This window comes from Juglans microcarpa x Juglans regia, chromosome 1D (genome assembly GCF_004785595.1).
Source record: "Juglans microcarpa x Juglans regia isolate MS1-56 chromosome 1D, Jm3101_v1.0, whole genome shotgun sequence".
Classification (NCBI taxonomy): domain Eukaryota; kingdom Viridiplantae; phylum Streptophyta; class Magnoliopsida; order Fagales; family Juglandaceae; genus Juglans; species Juglans microcarpa x Juglans regia.
In genome coordinates this window covers 2,189,562-2,209,565 of record NC_054594.1, presented here as the reverse complement: position 1 = coordinate 2,209,565, position 20,004 = coordinate 2,189,562, and the positions used below count along the sequence as shown (strand labels likewise).

At 36.0% G+C, this 20,004-nt stretch overlaps 2 protein-coding genes across 6 annotated transcripts in view; one reads left to right on the top strand and one right to left on the bottom strand.

Moving 5' to 3' along the window:
* The window catches only part of LOC121249223, a 30,308-nt gene extending 18,608 nt beyond the window's left edge, over positions 1-11,700 (top strand). For both annotated transcript variants that reach the window (XM_041147944.1, XM_041147948.1), the window contains exons 13-25: positions 273-374; positions 461-604; positions 730-892; positions 1,002-1,232; positions 1,313-1,467; positions 3,132-3,260; positions 3,367-3,484; positions 3,612-3,807; positions 3,990-4,101; positions 4,238-4,392; positions 6,100-7,519; positions 8,129-8,323; positions 10,826-11,700. In XM_041147944.1, coding sequence (XP_041003878.1) covers positions 273-374; positions 461-604; positions 730-892; positions 1,002-1,232; positions 1,313-1,467; positions 3,132-3,260; positions 3,367-3,484; positions 3,612-3,807; positions 3,990-4,101; positions 4,238-4,392; positions 6,100-7,519; positions 8,129-8,323; positions 10,826-11,296 — 3,591 coding nt within the window. In that variant the 3' untranslated portion in view covers positions 11,297-11,700. The remainder of the gene's footprint in view (positions 1-272; positions 375-460; positions 605-729; positions 893-1,001; positions 1,233-1,312; positions 1,468-3,131; positions 3,261-3,366; positions 3,485-3,611; positions 3,808-3,989; positions 4,102-4,237; positions 4,393-6,099; positions 7,520-8,128; positions 8,324-10,825) is intronic.
* A 2,011-nt stretch (positions 11,701-13,711) lies between these two features.
* Positions 13,712-18,772, bottom strand: LOC121249407. Of its 4 annotated transcripts, none has more exons than XM_041148119.1 (11): positions 18,164-18,769; positions 17,930-18,046; positions 17,382-17,483; positions 17,150-17,266; positions 16,338-16,874; positions 15,903-16,258; positions 15,721-15,820; positions 15,518-15,577; positions 15,175-15,258; positions 14,955-15,071; positions 13,712-14,371 (listed from the first exon to the last, which is right to left on the bottom strand). In XM_041148119.1, exons 2-11 carry the CDS (start codon positions 17,987-17,989, stop codon positions 14,069-14,071), a joined length of 1,836 nt encoding a protein of 611 aa, XP_041004053.1. In that variant the 5' UTR covers positions 17,990-18,046; positions 18,164-18,769; the 3' UTR covers positions 13,712-14,068. The 4 variants fall into 4 exon arrangements, with proteins under 4 accessions (XP_041004053.1, XP_041004058.1, XP_041004061.1 ...); XM_041148127.1 differs by lacking the exon at positions 13,712-14,371 and adding an exon at positions 14,400-14,675 and having other exon boundaries at positions 14,921-15,071; positions 18,164-18,772; XM_041148131.1 differs by lacking the exon at positions 13,712-14,371 and adding an exon at positions 14,679-14,712 and having other exon boundaries at positions 14,921-15,071; positions 18,164-18,772.
* Positions 18,773-20,004: the final 1,232 nt, after the last annotated feature.

Sequence of the window (20,004 nt, the reverse complement as noted above, 5' to 3'; positions counted from 1 at the left end):
AATTTAATTAGAATGAACGATATTACTGTTATGTTATTAATTATAAAACCATCGGAAAATGCATGTTATAAATTATAACATGTGGGATAATCCAATGTGGGATTAAGTTTTGAGTGGGATAGGTAAAAGGTAAAAAGTGTGATATTAGGCAAAATTAGCCTAATGAGATGACGAATCCAATGCTAGTGCTCTTACTTATCTAAACTGAAGTCCTTATTTTCACAAAGCTTCAATGTTACTGTTGATAACTCGTTTGTACATGATTCTTATAGCATTTCATGGAAGGTCATGCAAAAAATGCTCCCATATCTCGGCTGCCACTCATCACTGTTTTGGACGCCAATCATCATCTGAAAGACATTCCAGTTTGCCAGGTAAATTCATTGGTAATTTTCATTGATTTTTCGTGTAATATTTACGTGGACTTTGTTTAACTTGTGTGTGAAACCATCACTGGCAGCCATTTCATTTGGAGCTAAATTTCTTCAATAAAGAGAACCGAGTTCTCCATTATCCTGTCAGGGCATTTTATGTGGATGGCATACAGCTTATGGCATATAATCTATCTTCTGAAACAGATAGTATCTACAAGAAACTTTATACGGTAATTTAGAGAGTTGTGTGTAATATTATGATTTGTATCTTTAATTTAACTTTTGTGCAAAGGTTTTTCTATCTGGTTGTGTTACATGTCTGCATTGCCACTGAATTTACTCTCTTTATTCCCAGGTTCCTGGAAATGTGGAGTACCATCCAAAGCGTATGCTTTACAGTAAAAAGCAGCATCTATTTCTTGTTGTTTATGAATTCAGTGGTGCAACAAATGAAGTTGTGCTATATTGGGAGAATACCGATTCCCCAGCAGCAAACAGCAAATCTAGCACAGTCAAAGGTTTGTTCGTGTTTGGAACTTATTTTATCCTCTACTGTATCACAAAACCATCTTAATTTTCATCTATGCAATATAATAAATTCACAATACATATCCCTGCATTTTCAAGGTCGAGATGCTGCATTTATTGGCCCCAATGACAATCAGTTTGCAATTCTTGATGATGACAAGACTGGGCTGGCTTTGTATATTCTACCGGGATCGGTTTCACAAGAAGCTAATGAAAAGAATGTTGCAATTGAAGAGAGCAAACCTGCTGATACTAGTAGTGGTTCTATTCGGGGCCCAATGCAGTTTATGTTTGATGATGCAGTTGATCACATCTTTTCTACTCCATTAGGTGCTTGGGAATGAATATGTCATGTTTAATATAATGTCATATATAATCTATATGCTGATCACATTCTTCTGTAACTGTAGAGTCTACTTTGATGTTTGCTTCGCATGGGAATCAGATTGGCTTGGCAAAGTTGGTTCAAGGATACCGCCTTTCAACTACTGATGGTCATTATATATCTACAAAAACTGAAGGGAAAAAGTCAATCAAGTTGAAAGTAAATGAGATTGTACTTCAGGTAAATTTTCAAAATTCTAGGACTTGTAAGGGCGAACTTGTGCTCTTGAGCCCAATGTCACAGGTTCGATTCCCCCTGGGATCAGCTGTGATTTAGTGGGAGGCCATGGCAGTGGGTTGTTCTGCTAGTCTCTTTGGGGGTTTAGGTTCCATGGGTGAGTCCTAAGGGCTTTGCCATGGGAGGGGTCCCGTCATAAAAAAGAAAAAGAAAAAAGGGTATACTTGTTGGTCAACTAGAAACCTTCAAAATCGAGAACTGAAGAAAAGAATGCCATGGGCTTGGGGCAGTACCACTCCCAGCCTAGGAGGGGGACCCCAAACTTTTTAAGAATCCTAGAAGAGAAAAGATATTTGCAACCGTGAATTGTGCAACCGCCGTGTAATCGCTTTGAAAAAAGTGAATAAAACATAGGATCCACATGAAAAAAATTAATTGTTTAATAGTAGACCACACTCTTTTTCAAAGTGATTATGTGGCGTTTACGCACTTCGTGGTTGTATGTAGAATTATTCATCCTAGAAATTTAATTTTAAGGTTTGGACAAGGTAGATTTTGTAAAAATTAATTACATCCTCCCCCATTTTTTTATATAGTTCTCCCCCAAGCTAAATTTTGTGGTTTCACGCCTACCAAGGACTGAATTGAATCAGTCAAGAACCGACTGGATCCATTCGGTTCTGGTGGTCTGGTCCACTTTCTTTGGTCTTTTTGTGCACTCTTAATTTAAATCCTTGATTCAAGCCTTGTTACTTGTTTCAATAAATATTTCTTATTCTTAAAAAAATAAATAAATAAATAAATAAAAAATCCCTGATTGAATCCTCATTACTGTTTCAATCAGATCTTCAATGAATGACAATATTTACATGAGCAAAATGTTCTCAACATTCACTCAAAACTTCTTTTTGGGATTTTCTATGCCAAGCTCTACAATTGTACAATTGTGCCCAATTAGTCAATCCAACATATTTTATTGGCCTAGGTTTTCAGACACTACAACCTTTACCTTAATGCATATAATCTTTGAAATATAATGCTGCTATTAATGATCAAGTAATCCTATGATGCTTCACTTAAAAAAATCGTGGGTAAGTAAAATAAGAGAAAAATACACTTCCCACCCTCCAGTTAATAATTGGTTTACACTCTTCACCCCCAAAATACCAACATTGACACACTGCACCCTCTAACTGCAAAAATTGACAAATGACATCCTTGTCAAGATTGTGTACATCACATACTTTCACAAATTTTCATTTATCTTATTGGCTAATTGGATGAGGGTGACTATTGCAACTTTCTTGTAGGATGAGGGTGCAATACATTAGCGTTGGTAGTTTGGGGTGAAAAATGTAAAATGCATATTAGTTGGAGAGTGGAAAGTTTATTTTTCTATCTAAAATAAAACGTACAATCTCAAGATTTTGCTTGTCATGCCTCTTGCTATAATGATTTTATCTATATTGTTTTTGTTAGTATTATTACATCTTGTATTTACGCTGTTGTTTGATGCTGATGCATCTAGCATGTAGCCTTTGAATTGCATGCAAGTTTATCTTCTCAAACCTAATTCTTCACGATGACAACTATTGTAATCTTATTCAATAATGTGTACAAAAATTTGAGAAGTACTTAGTGAAAATATTTTTTCCCAACTCTGATAGGTCCACTGGCAAGAAACTCTTAGAGGCTATGTTGCTGGAGTTTTAACTACAAAAAGGGTGCTTATAGTTTCGGCAGATCTTGAGATACTTGCAAGCACTTCATCAAAATTCGACAAAGGACTTCCTTCAATATCCTCAGCTTAAAATGGAGTGAAGTTATACCTTTTTTTTATGTAAATTTAATTGTATGATTGAAGTTTCAAAATGCTTGTTTGAATACTTAACCTATGTGCACTTTAGATCCCTTTTATGGGTTGGGCCTGCACTTCTTTTTTCTACTGCCACTGCAATTAGTGTGCTTGGCTGGGATGGAAAAGCGAGAACCATTCTCTCCATCAGTATGCCTTATGCCGGTATGCATTTTTTATGCTTCTATTGCTAGTGTCAATTTTTTATTTATGTGGCATAAATGTTTCCAATTGCATTTCTACAGCTAAGTATTATCCTTCTGACCTATCAATACAAACTTCTTGTTTGCAGTTCTAGTTGGTGCTTTGAATGATCGATTGTTGCTGGCTAACCCAACAGAAATAAATCCCAGACAGAAGAAGGGTATTGAGATTAAGAGCTGCCTTGTTGGGCTTCTTGAACCTCTTCTCGTTGGATTTTCCACCATGCAAGAAAGTTTTGAGCAGAAGCTTGACCTGTCAGAAATATTGTACCAAATAACATCAAGGTATTTTTTTCCTCTGCCTATACACATGCTGTCTTTCTGGGATGTAACTCCAGCGTCTATTGAGTTTTTACAGCTAAATGCTGTATATAGTTATGGTTGTTAAATGTTCATCTATCTTTGGTTTACCTGCCCGAGGCTCATGACTTCTAACATCCTGAGTTGTCAATTTTTATGTGATGAAGGTTTGATAGCTTGCGTATTACACCAAGGTCTCTTGATATTCTTGCTAGAGGTTCTCCTGTTTGTGGAGATCTTGCTGTGTCACTGTCCCAAGCTGGCCCACAGTTCACTCAGGTGAGCTATTGCTAATATGTTGTTTTGCACTCCTATACTTGGATTGTGCTTTATAATTAAGTTTATTATTTATCAAAAAAAATGTTTTTGCATATTTTCTATTTTAATTTCTGAAAATGTTGCCAATTGAACTTAGGTGTTGCGTGGTGTCTATGCTATCAAAGCTCTCCGCTTTTCTACTGCTTTATCTGTTTTGAAAGATGAGTTCTTACGTTCTAGAGATTATCCAAGATGTCCTCCAACCTCTCATTTGTTCCACCGGTTCAGGCAGTTGGGCTATGCTTGTATCAAGTATGTAGCGTCTCGTGACTTGCCTACTAGTAATAATTTGTGTTATAATCCTTTTGTTATCTTTCCTAGATATATATTATTCTGCTATTAGTTGCTGTCATTATTTTTCCTGAGCGGTGTCTCATGACGTCTCTACTAGTAATTATTTTAATTTTTTATTCCTTTTGAATCTCATTATAAGCAGGTATATGGAATAAGAGGTGCCAAAATTCTTTCATGTAATTCTAATATACTCTGGAATTTCATGTGAATATTTTCTATTCTGATTGTCCCTGCCAAATTCCTTTTTCCGGATGTAGTTCTGTTGCATGTCTGTAGCAATTATTGTATTATATATGTATATATATATAATTTTTTCATAATCAATCTTGAGCTGGTATATAAATTCTTGGCTTTTCCTTAAGTGGGACTTAAGAATGTTTGGCTTATATGCTGGGGTAGGTGCTTGATTTTCTCATTGCTTGTTCTGCAAAACATCTGTTTTCTTGATGAGATGACCATGTGTAAGTTGACTATCATTTTATTAAAAACTAAATGGTGGGTGTTATGATAACCATGGAGAATTATGTGCGCTCTAGCTAGTAAGTTCAGAATATCTGAAATTTTGGAGAAATCAAATTTAGGGGATCTGTTCTTTAATGGGCATGCTAGACTGTCCTTAGGGGGGGAAGTCTAGAATATGGGATATGTTTGATGAAAATTATTGGTTGTTGTCATACTTGTTTGTTCCTTCTTTCGTCGGTAATACTTTCTATGTTTTTGTGTAATTAGGGAGAAGTATCACCCACTCACCATGGGCAAGTAGTGCTAGTGATTAAAATAAATAAATATAAAGGGAGCATAATTCCACACTTCAAGATCAAGAGCTCAAGTGGAGTTTGAAAAACTTCTAACATGGGTTTGAAGAACATTTCTACTAGTAGCCTTCATAAGAAGATTGGCTACCATCTTGCTAGTAGAGATATGTTGTTGGATCACCTCACCTCACGCAACAATATCTCGAATGTAGTGAAATTGAATATTTGTGTTTGGTTCTGCCATGGTATTTGGGATCCTTGGCATATGCCAAAGCTTCCATACTATCATTATATTTCTTAGGAAAATTTTATACACCACACTACCATAATAAAGGATCATCCAATGGTGATAAATGTGTCACATCTTACATAGTGGGATTAAAGTAGGATGAGAGTGTGGTGTATATCATTACTCTATTTCTTAACGGCTTTATTTGCAAGAGTTGTAACCTCTAGGCATTGAAAAAATCCCGTCAACCAAGCAGCCTCTTGTACAACTGCTAAACAAGCAACGTACTCTGACTCTAACTAATGTTAGTAAACCTTCCATAGTTGGACATTTGCTTTGTTCATTCTCAATATCATATTCTTATATTGTTAATATTTCTTTGTACTGTGTAAGTAATTTGTGCCTGTAACTCGGAGTATGCCTATTTGCTTGATTCAATAAAACTTTATTTCACTTGTTAAAAAAAAAAAAAAAAAAAAAAATTGTGGCCCTGTGTACTGTAATGTAAATATCAATAATAGCACATTGTATGAGTGCGTTTGATATTCTAGGTATAAAATATGCTTGCTTCTTTTACATCCAGCAACCAAAGACTCAAATATTGAGCTCTTGAAGTGATCCCTTTTTCCTTATTTATAAATTTGGAGCGGATTTTGATTTCTTAATTACGGGGAGATGCAGATTTGGTCAGTTTGACAGTGCAAAAGAAACTTTTGAGGTTATAGCAGACTGCGAAAGCATGCTTGATTTGTTTATATGCCACCTTAACCCTAGTGCTATGCGGCGTCTTGCTCAAAAGTTGGAAGAGGATGGCACTGATTCAGAATTGAGGAGATACTGTGAAAGGATTCTGAGAGTCCGCTCTACTGGATGGACACAAGGCATTTTTGCCAACTTTGCAGCTGAAAGTATGGTTCCCAAAGGCCCTGAATGGGGTGGTGGGAATTGGGAAATCAAAACCCCTACTAACTTGAAGAGTATACCTCAGTGGGAGTTGGCTGAGAAAGTGATGCCATACATGAAGACTGACGATGGTCCTATCCCATCTGTTATTACAGATCATATTGGTGTTTATGTCGGTTCAATTAAAGGAAGAGGCAACATAGTAGAAGTAAGGGACGACAGCTTGGTCAAAGCTTTTACACCTGTAGGTAGTGACAAGCCAAATGGTCTTCAAATGCCTTCAGTTAATTCTCGTAAGTCCAATGGAGTGCCTGATGGTAACTCCAAGGCTGATTCCTTGCTAGGTCTGGGATCCCTCGGCAAACAATTTGCAAGTCCTACTATTGCAGACGAACAGGCTAAAGCAGCAGAAGAATTTAAAAAGTCAATGTATGGTGCTGCTGCTGATGGCAGCAGCAGTGATGAGGAGGGGGCATCAAAAACTAAAAAGATACATATCAGAATACGTGACAAGCCAATTGCCGCTACTACCGTGGATGTGAATAAAATTAAAGAAGCCACAAAACAGTTAAAACTTGCCGAAGGGTTGGGTCCGCCCATAAGTAGGACCAAGTCATTAAGTGGTGGATCTCAAGACCTTGGCCAGCTTTTATTCCAACCTCCTCCTACTGGTGGAAATTCGACTGCAACTGCTTCATCTGCCCCTGGTGACCCTTTTGGCACCGACTCATTGACGCAGTCTGCAACAGTATCTCAGCCAGCTTCTTTAGCTGTGGGTATGGGGGTTACAGCTGGACCTATTCCAGAGGACTTTTTCCAGAATACAATACCTTCCTTCCAGGTTGCAGCCTCACTGCCTCCTCCTGGAACTTATCTTTCTAAATTGGATCAAGCTTCTCAAGGTATCGAAAACAAGGTAACACCTAACCGGATTAATGCATCTGAAGCTGATATTAGTTTTCCTGATGGTGGTGTTCCTCCTCAATCCACCCAACAACCTATCGTTCCATTTGAGTCCATTGGACTTCCTGATGGTGGTGTACCCCCACAACCCTTGGGTCAAGCAGCTGTGGCCACTCAGGTCCCACTTTCTACACAACCTCTTGATCTTAGTGTCCTTGGAGTTCCAAGCTCTGCAGATTCAGAAAAACCTCCTGTCCCTTCTGCCTCGCCCCCATATTCTGTACGTCCTGGACAGGTAAATATAGACACAATCCATGCATGCATTGTCTTTATAGAAAATGAAGTTTAAGAGGGAGGATTCCTACTCGCCACTTTGCCTCGTTATGATTCTTTATAAACAGTTAGGGTAAAACACTTGCCAATTATAAGTTTCCTATGCTAATTAAGGTGCCGTTTGGATAGTGAGTTGAGATGAAAGTTGAAAGTTGTATAAAATATTGTTAGAATATTATTTTTTAATATTATTATTGTTTTGGGAATTGAAAAGGTTGAATTGTTTATTATATTTTGTGTGGAAAATTGAAAAAGTTGTATATGAGATGAGATGAGATGAAACTCTTTCACTGTCCAAACGGGGCCTAAGTCATGCAGTAACCTGTAAAATGTAAACTACATCCCTCAGTCAATCATCATCTAAGTTCTTGTTTTTTTTTTCTTGGTACATCCTCTTTCTAAATTCTTTTCAATTTTCATTTTTTTTTCTTCAAACATGAGTTGTACATGTAAAGAGTGGAATTTTTTTTTATAGCCCATTGGTTGCCCTTGGCATATCATGTATGCCTGGTGGACGTGTTTTTATCTAGTTTGCCTTATTCTTTCTAGTTTCGTGACTTTCTCATTACAGGTTCCTCGTGGGGCAGCTGCTTCTGTTTGTTTCAAGACTGGACTTGCACATCTTGAGCAGAATCAACTTTCAGATGCATTATCTTGTTTCGATGAAGCTTTTCTTGCACTGGCTAAGGATCAATCTCGTGGAGCTGATATTAAAGCTCAAGCAACCATATGTGCTCAGTACAAGATAGCAGTTACTCTTCTCCAGGTATTATAATGTGTATTCAGTTTTCATAGATCAAATACAATAAGCTTGTGTTTCTTGAGGCCAAAGGACTGTAGAACCATAGGATTGGCTTTTTCTGTTGTTTGAAACAGTTTTCATCTTCCGTATTGTTTTATAATGCCTTACTGATGCCAATTTGTCATCCTATCTTGATATAGAGGACTATTGCACCGTGCATATTTGGGTCTTAGGCTCTCTCTCTCTCTCTCTCTCTCTCTCTCTCTCTCTCTCTCATCATCAGAAAAAGATTGGGTGCAGTAACCTTTAAATCCAAATTTGGACATGGTCAGATGATTGAACTGGCAAGAACATGAACCATTGGGTTTCTTTGGCTCCTGTTATAGATACCATCTCGGTGGCCTATCTTTATTAAGTAGAAGGGAAGTATTAATAAGGGGTAAAACATTCCTCATTCAGAGTTGTGGCCATTTAGGCAGGTTTGGTGAGATGAGAATTTTATGTTTTGTTTTGAAGTTTAAAATATTATGTTTTAATATTATTATTGTTTTGGGATTTGAAAAAGGTGTTTTGGGATTTGAAAAAGTTGAATTGTTTATTATATTTTGTATGGGAATTTGAAAAAGGTGTAATGATGAGATGAGATGAGATGAGAATTTTGTGTTTTGTCTTGTGCCCCAAACCTGCACCTGCATTCAAAGTTTGTGGTTTGAAATATAGGGATCGGCTCAAGTGGTAAAGGCCTTGGGCTTGGGGGTACGCTCCCTCCAAGTTTAATATTCAAATCCCCTTGGGTGTAAACAATCTCTAGGGCCATCAGACTGGGAGATTTTTCCCTTGAATTACCTGAGGTGCACTTGCGGGAAACTCCTTACCAAGGGCTTGTGCACCCCCGAGATTAGTTGGGATGTTGTTCCTGGACACCTGGTGCCAATAAAAAAAACAAAAAAAATATATATATATATATAGGGGTGAGGTTTTAGAATTTTCTTGTTGGGTCGATGTGGACATGATCTTTTTTTTTTTTTTCCTTTTTTGTGGCTACTTGTCATGCTCAAGTGACAGAAGCCAACTTGGTGGAAAAATTTTTATTTAACAATTATTCATTAATATTATAGGCGGAAATTCTTGTAGAAGCTGGCTGTGCTTTTTCTCATTTTGACATTAAAACCTCAGCTTTTAGTTTGATAATATCAAAAACTGAATTGAGTCAATTTCAATGTGAGACTTCCATTTGACTTTTTATTTTTTTTATGAATAAAAATTTTATTGAGACAAGTAACAAGGCAAAGCCAAGTATACAAAACTGAACCTATTCCATTTGACTTCCCATCAAATTACTGACAAAAATTGTTGATGTAGACCCTGCTTGAGCTAGCATGTCTTCTAAGTGTAAAATGAAGAATACAAAAAAGCATGACTGAAGATGTCCATAATTGTTGGCGTAGATCTTGGATTTAAATGTACACATATTACAACATCATCAAATTTAAAATTTGGTTTTTAATGTCTAAATAAGAAAACACAAGGCATCTATCTGAATTGACCTTTTATTAAATGCCAATATAGCCAACACTTTGAGAGGCTTTGTTGATTTGTTGCAACTACATGTTTACTTGAGTTTTTTGGTTACAAATTATGGAGAAGGTTTGGAAATATGTACCTCAGGCCTTTGGTAGTGCTGAATAGCAAAGAGGGATTGATGTGTCTTGGCTAATGTTCTTAGTTTGTTACTCAGTTGATTACAATCATAAAGAAATTAAACATTTCTATTTGTTAAGTACAACATTGTTGAGAAGATAGACGAAGTCTTCTTTTTATTGGCATTGGGTATCCAAAAAAAGTCCCGTAATCTCGGGGGTGCACAAGTCCTCAGTAAGGAATTTCCCGCAAGTGTACCTCGGGTAATTTAAAGGAAAATTCCCCCGAATTATTTGCACTTAAGAGTTCGAACCTTAGACCTGGAGAGAGTGTACCAACAAGACCAAGGTTCTTATCACTTGAGCCAACCACTAGGGGTTCATAGATGAAGATTATTATTATTAACCATTATTGGTTGCATTGTTATTTAGCTCCCTGGTTTCCTAGTTAAATTAGCATATTTGGGCTGGTGTTGATAGTTGGTGCTTATGCTACATCTTATTATTTCATGTTTTGATGTAAGTATTACAAAAGAGGCATTGTACAGAATATACAGCATCTGTTTCCATTTCTTCCCTAGCCTGGAAAAACTAACAAATTCAAACTTAAGTCCACTCAAACTACCTGAACCAGCTCAAAAATTGTGATGGTTAATGTAGTTCTGTTATTGCGACCTTGTAATGCCATTTCTGTAAATAAATTTTAAAGGAGTTTTGCTTCGACTCCAGAAAACCGTTCTGTACTGTTGCCATTTTATTAGAGATGTAATTGGAATAGACGTTGTGCTTTCTAAAATTTTACCTGACTTTTTGCTTTCAGGTCGTTTATTTTAATGTGGACATATGTCCTGCTTCATGATTGCATTTCATTTGCCTTCTGCTGCAGGAAATTGGGCGGTTATCGAGGGTCCAAGGCCCAAGTGCAATCAGTGCTAAGGATGAGATGGCGAGACTGTCACGTCATTTAGGTTCATTGCCTCTTCTGGCAAAACACCGCATAAATTGTATCCGAACTGCCATTAAACGAAACATTGAGGTGCAGAATTATGCTTATGCGAAGCAGATGCTAGAACTTCTTTTGTCTAAGGCACCTCCAAGTAAGCAGGATGAATTGAGGAGCCTGATTGACATGTGTATCCTAAGGGGTTTGTCCAATAAGTCCATTGATCCATTGGAGGATCCCTCCCAGTTCTGTGCTGCCACACTCAGCCGGCTTTCAACTATTGGATATGATGTTTGTGATCTCTGTGGAGCAAAATTTTCAGCTCTCTCAGCACCTGGATGCATTATCTGTGGTATGGGAAGCATTAAGAGATCAGATGCACTTGCAGGGCCTGTTCCTTCACCATTTGGCTGAGGTCCTCACACCCGTAATTTGCTGCTCTAAACTATGGACAACTTTGGGATTTAAGACCATAACGTTCCAGCTCAAGGATCCTGCTACTGGGTGCCCCCCCCCCCCCCCCCCCCCCTTCAGCGAGTTTCCAGGTTGCTTATTGAAAGAGAGTAGGTACAGTACGTACATAATGTATCATTGACATGTCTGCATTTGAGCTTTGTCTATTCTTTTTTTTTTTTAGTTGCCTTCATACACATTGTTTATTGTTGTATTATCCCTCTATATGAGGTCGTCATGGCAAATCATTGACATTGCTGGTTTCCAGTTTTGTAGAGATATCACACTATACACCCTGTTTTGTGATAAACCTTGCATAGGCATCAAAGTGAGTTATTGGTGTCGTCTTGCAAGACTTTCACTCATTCTATCTTTCCCATTATATATGAAAGTTTGCAAAACAGCACGTATTCCCTGATGAAACAATAATTGCATTTAGATGGACCTACTGTATTTTTATTTATTTTATTTATTTTTTTAGAAAAAATGATAATAATTTTGATTTTTATATTAAAAAAACACTGTTACCATAAAAACAGGTAAAGTAAATAATGTGGGGGCAAATGCAGAGTAAATAAATAGAAAAAAGCTATTTGTAGATGGGCTGTCTGTTTCGACCGGTATCAAAGGCTTTTTTTAGTTGTACGTTTTACCCAGTAGATCATAGAGGTTTTATTTTATTTTGATGGGAGGTTTTATTTTATTTGTGAAGGCCATATGGCTCCAACTTGTTTAAATACTGTAAATTTGTTCGTTTTCTTGTTAACTGACAGACTTTTGATTCTAAAATGTTTCACCTGGTAAAAAATAGAAAATAAAGCAATCTAGTAAGGACAAAAACATACAATCTTCAGTCTTGGATCAAGGGGTCTCTATTCGAGGGTGTGCTGATCTGGATCCCTATCGTTCTTGACATTCACCTTTCTGTTTCAAAAGCGTGCTTGGTAAGATGGGTCGTTGATATGCTATTTATTGTCTTGAGGGAGGCAACATGAATTTTGGATTTTCTGTGTTATTTGAAATGGATGTATGCTGGTTACTTTACTGTTCTTTACAAAGCATTAACTAATATCGATTCTCCAACAGTATTAACTAATATCGATTTAAGCACTCTTCTTGTGTTTGTATGGTTGTGTTATTCAAACGATGTTGACACAATTATCTTGTTTCTTTTGCCTTCTTTTCTATCCTTTATTGTTCTTCCAAAGCATTCATGGATTTGAGCGTAAACATGTCGATTTGCAATCCATGAGTTGACTACTTGACTGTTATGGACTACTTTGCTAGCCACATCATACGACAATGATTCTTTCCATTTCATATTTATAATATATACAATTTAGTGTAAAACATAGTTTTTAGGTCATTTCAGTTATCAATCTAATTCAGAGTTTTAAATACCATGATGGTACGGCCGATATTTATTGTGCCGGGTAGTGACCGGTACAGGGAATATATGTTTTTTGTACCGGCTCAAATATCGTACCGGTACATTTCAATTAATACTGGCTAATTTTCGATGTACCGACCAAAATTAATGAATTTTTGTATTTTCAATATATTTTCGTAATTTTCACTCCAATTCTCACGTCTGAAAACTATTTTCTTAATTTTTTTTAATCTCATTTTCTCGAGGACTGAAAATCAAATCCCTACTCCCATTTTCATGATGAAGATGAGTGATTATTTTTTTTAATAGTTGAATTGAAAACTTAGAAGTATTATTGAATTTTATAAATATATATTTTAACTTTTTAAGACTTTGATGTTATTTTGAAATATAATTTATACATATATAATTAATTTATTTATATATAAACTATCTCGAAACGATACTAGTACCAAAATATTTCGTTCCAATGACTTAACTAAAACGGTATTCAAAACTTTGATCTAATTACCTTTAGAAACACAGTGATCAAAAGTACTCCATATTTTTATACCCCATGCTACTTGGAGCTGAACATTTCTCAATGGGAAATGATAGATGTCCCGCTGCGGTAGCTCCCGCTCCTAATTTTTTATTTATTTTTTATTTTTTACTTAATGATTAAGGATGTATTTTTTAATAATATTGTAGTTTTTATTTTTTAAAAAAATATTTAAAAATGTCAAAATATATATATATGAAAAATAAAAAAAAAATAAAAAAACAATCCTAAGACTAGCGGTGGCTCCTAGCAGAAGTTGGGAGCGGTGGCTGTAGAGCCATCCTTTCTCAATAGATTAAACTTCAAATCCTTTTTACTTCAAATCCATCAAATCATATAAGGTGACCAATCCCACCGCGAAGTGGTCAAAATTATGTCAAGAATTTTGAAAGTTGATCAGGATGAAAATCTTTAAAAAGAAAAATGCGAAACAAAAAGCATATAATGAAGTAAAGAATTCACCATATTCATGTACTCTTCCCCAAAATAATGAATCAATCACCTCACCCTAAACCCATTTGTTCATGGTAATGGTATTTTGCCCACACTTACAAATGCTAGGCCATATATATGTACTTTCACTTGTCTATCAATACACAACCCCACCACGTCCAAAATTAGTGAAACCAAACAGACTCCAGGAAAGTTTTACAAAGAGATCTCATAAGAGTAAAGCTCACAACCTAATGTGGTAACATGTTGTCACATCAGTTTGTGAACTTTATTTTTGTGAGATGTCTTTGTAAACCAAGCATTCTCAAAAAAAAAAAAAAAAAAAAAAAAAAAAAAAAAAAAAAAAAACTTATCGGTGTAGAAGTAACCTGAAACTGAAATCATATGGCTTTACTTGCACTAATTGTGAGACGGGTTCTCTTCCCCTTCTTTCAAGGCATTTAACTGCTTCACTGCGAAGTTCATCAGGTAATTGCAAACAGACCCAATCTAGCAATGATTCCAAGTCCTTAGCAAAGTCAAGTTGATACCAATCTAGTAGCTTGGGGATAATCAATTTGCTTGTCTTGGTAAAGCCAACTGCTGCCTGCAAGTAGTCCCTCTTTGCTACCTCCAACTCTTCTTCAACTTGAGATGCTGTGTACACCCTCACCTTCATTGAGGAAAAAAAAAAAAACAATACGTTTCAGTAGCAGCATACTCATGAAAAAAAAATGGTCCATATTCCTAATACCATGGCACTGTATGGAAGCTACCACGAACAACATAATGCTTGTAACAATCAGTTCTGAATGTCAAGCATTGAATTAATTAAGAACAGAGAACTAAGATATTTTACTTGTATCCTTGTGGGGAACTTCTCCCATTGAAGTCAACCTTGTGAATAGTTAAAACCCATGAAATCATATTGTCATACTTCAATTTTTCCTAAAACATTTGGGGACTTCCCTAGAAAACTATTTTCCTAAAACATTTGGGGACTTCCCTAGAAAACTAAGTCCTCGTTCACTTTCACAAAACTTTTCATCTCATCTAATCATTACAACTTTTTCAAATTTTCACACAAAATAAAATAAATAATTCAACTATTTCAAATCCCAAAACAAAAATAATATTAAAAAAATATATTATAACAATATTTTATTCAACTATCAACTTTTATCTCAATTCATTTCATCTCATTTGCGAAAACAAACAAGGCCTAAGAATATCACCACAATTGGATACAAACTTACAGCAGGGGAGGACCAGCTTCCACAGGAGAGTGCAAATGTAACCAAGGGTTCAGACCATTTTAATCCAAATACGCTTCGTGCTTTCATCTCATCGTTTTTTGCAGTTTTTGCACATGTCTGTTGAACAATGGAAAAGAAGGAATTTCAATCACACATTAAAAGTTACTTTATTGTGGATTGGTGGGGGCAGGAATTTAAGAAAGTTGAGACAATGACTCACAAATTTCAAGTGATAAGGCAGTCTCAAGATGAAGTGTTCAATTGTTATTGCATTCAGCAAGTGTCCCCCCACAACTATTGTCGCCTGAGGCAAGCACTGCTGAGTTTAGTCAATTACTCTCGGAAAACCCTTGTTCTTAATGTATTGTAAGGTAAACAAGCTTAATGAGGAATCTCTAAAAATGAAGACAATTTATCGTCTCGACTAAGTCACTAAAGCCACGAGACAATTCGAACAACTGATATCTGTCCATTTGAGAACTAGATTAATAGGCGGAAAAGGAAAAAAGGAAGACTAGAGTATTATTGGGCAGTGAATTACAAGAACGATGGATAAACTTTACCTTCTGCATCAGTGCTACTACCATTTCTGGGGTATTGGGTATCCCCTGCTCTAAAAATGCCTACAAAATTGACGTTGACTTTTTAAGTATCTAGTGTTGGTAAAGCACTTTTTCCTGAGCCATTCAGTGTTCTAAGAAAATATTTATCCATCATTTTGCATTTTGAATAATCCTGGGCCCATAGGTAAGAGGAGATATCTTACATTCATCATACAGGAGTTGTAACTATTAATCCAGAATGCAAGCTTCTGCTGTTGAGTAAGACCCTCCAAGTTCACAGTGGCAAGCTTTCCAAATAGCAACCTGAATAGATTCCATTAGAGGAAATACTAAGTTCAAATTCCAGCAGCATTAAAACTTCAGTACAAAAAAGCTAAGAACTTACTTTAGTCTATGGATCAGAAACAAAGCATTTGTTGTCCGATTGAGATCAATTGAACTTGCTTCAATTGAACAGAGATGCTTATAAGGACCAATATCTCTGTTTCTGTATTCTGGACAGATATCATAAGGATCTCTAAACTCTGTTTCTCTGTTGCTTGCATGAGAAGCAACTGATTGAAAAGCCCCTAATTCTGCTACTTTGTCTTTCAAAGTGCTCATCCTTGCGAAAATGCCAGACAAGCACTTTACTATATCCTCAGATAGTTTGTTCGGAGTGCTATCAGCTTCCAATACTCTATCCCCTGAAGAACCCGAGGAACTCTCCTCTGCTCTCTCCTCTACCAATCTGCTCTCTAGCTGGACAATGAACGTACACAATTAATATGACTATAACTAGGTACAGATCAGTCTTATGGGATTGTGCTAATTTGTATACCTTTGACCGAAAAGGATCCGCACACTTCTCCATTGATTCATGCTTGATTGGAGCTCTCTTCACAGAGGCTACAACTTTTGTGTATTTCTTTTCTGGAGATTGCTTGTCCTTCACAGAATTAGAACACAACAAATTCTCTTTTCCTTGTCGATCTTCTGGATAAGATGGAGGGGAGTTGCTTTTCTTAAGAGTTTGTTTCTCCATCACTGGCACACTGGAACAATTAGCAGCTCGATCAGGGAAGGTATCTGGGGATGATAGCTTTCTACTTGTGCTTCTGGCAAGACAAGGTTGAGGCCGGGCCGTAGATGTTGCTGAATTGAGCTCATTTTGGGGCAAAGACTTCGATCGCTGATGTTTGGTGCTGGAGCTTTTAACTGAGTTACGGTCGATTGCATCACTCGAATTCTCGACATTCTTCTTGGAGGATATGTATACAGCTTCCTGATAGAGACCTTGTCTAAAATTCACAACTTGCTCTTCTAGACGAACAACCTCCTCTTCTAGAACAGCTACTTCGGCGAGAAGCTCTAATGTCTACAAACAAAAATCGCACCCCACATTATCCCGAATCCATTAAAATTTATAAGAAAATATATAACAAACGAAATTTCCAGTATTAGGGATCATATAAGGTGATCGGAATGTCGTATTCACATGGGCTCCATTTATTTCTTCCCACAGCACTTTTATCGCGTTGTCAACCCTTCTCCACTCGAAGAATGTTGAATTTTCATAGATGTTCACAGAGAGAGAGAGAGAGAGAGAGAGAGAGAGAGAGAGAGAGAGAGAGAGAGAGGAATTATACTAACATATGGGGGAAGATAAGGAGGAAGACGAGGTAGAGCTCCTAAAGGTCTCGTAAAAGCCCTCTCCAATGCTCTGTGAACATTCTCTTCATGCCTGAGCTTCTTCTTTAGCTTATCAACCTGCATGCTTTAAAATTCATTAATCAGATCAAGCAAAGAAAGAGGAAAAAAAAAAACAAGTTAGGACAACATTGGAGTAAGGATCAAAATGGAATAGTTTTGCAGAGAAAAATACATCTTGAAGCAATGCCATTTTTCTCTCTCTATTTGATCTCCGTCGATTAGTCACAGGTTTCTCAGCACCCCTTACTTTGCGCCCTTGAGTCTCCATCTTCTCCTTTGTAATTCAGCATCAAATGGCATTAATCAAACCAAGCTCTTGAGAGAGAGAGAGAGAGAAGAGTAAAGGAAGAAACTATTCGTTTCTTGGGAGAAGTGCATAACCCAATTCAGATTTGTTGGATCAAAAGCGTTTACTTTTTTCACTTCAGAAGGAGAGTATATCACTAGAAGGTCTATCTAACGGGGAATTTAAAAAATTAAGTAAACTGTGACTGAGACTGAGACTGAAGTAGGTTTGAAATGAAGGCATTCCAAATAACACATTAGATATAATCACTATTTCAGGATTTCCGCTAGCTTTCAACTATCAAGCTCCGAACTCCAGGCGGAAGGCATTTTCTTGAGAAAGTGACGGACCCATCTCGAAATTGTAACTGATAAGACCTTTCACTTTGAGGAAAAAAAAGGTATCAACAAAAACCAAAAGAGAAAGTCACTTACTTTATCAAGGTTCAAAGGAGCTTTCATTGCCTGAAGAGCGGTCCGCACTCTGGTATTCATCTTCTTTTACTTTTTTTTCCAGAAAACGAAAGAACAGTGCAGCACAATTAATACACCCTGAAAAAAGATAAATAGGTAACGACTAATTATCATAAAATCTAAAAAAAATAATAATAAAATATTTAAGAAGCAATAATATAGAATCCCAACAGAGAGGGAGAGATAATTTCATACATTTTAGAGAGAGCGGGAAACTTTGAGGCAGTGAAACCAAGAAACAGAAATGGCAGGTGCATATTTTTGGGTTTCTTTTAAATCTCGAACAGAGCGAAAGAAAACAAACAAAAGCTAGCTCTCAGAGGAAGGAGAAAAAAACGACAACGTTTCGAGGTTGAAGCGTCATCCAAGAAAACGTCACAGATGGACAAGAACCGACTTGTGTTAAACTAATATTCCAACTGAAACCAAGATAGTTTCAAAAGATTATATAAAACAATCTACATAGTCTGGACGTAAACAAAAAAGATGAGCAAAGGAAAGTGCGCGCGAGAGGGATAGAGACAAGCAGATCAGATACTTAGAAGAAAAGAAAAAAATTGAGTACGCTCATGAGTCTCTCTCTCTCTCTCTTATAATCTTTTGGTTTTTGTTTGAGTGCTCCAGTTCTTCGTCTTCGCTAATATAATAAAGCATTTAGTCTATGCGACCCACAGAGAGAGAGAGAGAGAGAGAGAGAGGAAAGCGCATGTTAGTTCATGATGTGAGCGGGTTGTCACACACAAAAGCTAAAAGTGAAGCAGACAAGCGCATGGCGCTTCTTCTTCGCCAGGTCACTCACAGACATGCACTCTCTCTCTCTCTCTCGCTCTCTCTCGACATGCATTATAATCTACCGAGTACTTCTACTCATCCTTATTCTACACAACAGATTTTTATTTTATTTTATTCTTATTACACTAAAAAGAATTATTTTACTTATCATCTATATATTTTATATTTAATAAAATAAAAAATATATGTGATATAAGAATAATGAATATAAATTTTTTTATCTACTCTCTATTGCTGTTGAGAGTTTTGGAAAAGAGAGTTTTGAATAATGCTAAGTAAAATATTGGCTTTGCAAGTGAGACCCATTTCTTTTAAAAAGGAAAGGTTAATCATTAAAAATTTAATTTTTTATATAAATTTCATATCTATTAACTTAAAAAAAAATGCGTAACGCGAATACTCATTTTTCAGAGTTTTATAGGACTGGAGTTTGTTTTTTGAAAAACTCTGCTATGCTGCCTAAAGTATACCGTTCGATTTGACTGTTTGGTATTTTTTTTTTTTTACCGAATGATAAAGAAAGTGATTTTAAATATATTGACGTATTTTTTTATTTTTTAAAAATATTTAAATATATTAAAAAAATATAAATAGAAAAATGAAAAAAAAAACTAATTTTACAACTAGCGGTACACCTAACGGTGCTACTCGGACGGTAGAATAGCACCACTCTTTTTTTTTACCAGCGCCCTCCTTCTACTACTGTGTAATAAATTAAATTAAATTAAGACTGGTTTAGATATTGAGGTGAGATGAGATGAGATAAAAATTAAAATTTAAAAAAAATATATTATTTTTTAATATTATTATTTTAAAATTTAAAAAAATTAAATTATTTATTATATTTTATATAAAAATTTTAAATAATTATAATAAAAATATAAGATAAAATCATTTCCATATAAGCTCCCTTAACTTTTCTTTTAACGGTTAAAAAAAGTGGTAGAAGAGACTCTACCTTAGCGAAAGTAGGAGAGGAAACTCTGTCACTGTCAGGACGTGAGAAGAAACTAATTACTTTATAAATAAATGAAGATACTTTGGAATGCCCCATAAATGTTATGATTATCTTAATACATTCCATATATATATATATATATATATATAAATTGGAATATTATAATAATGATGATGAGCTGATAATTAATAGCCAAGCAAATGTTATTCGTTTGTATAATGTTTTGTTTCAGATACTGAAAGATCATTAATTTGATAATTGCTTGCTGTCTAGTAAGAGATCGTGG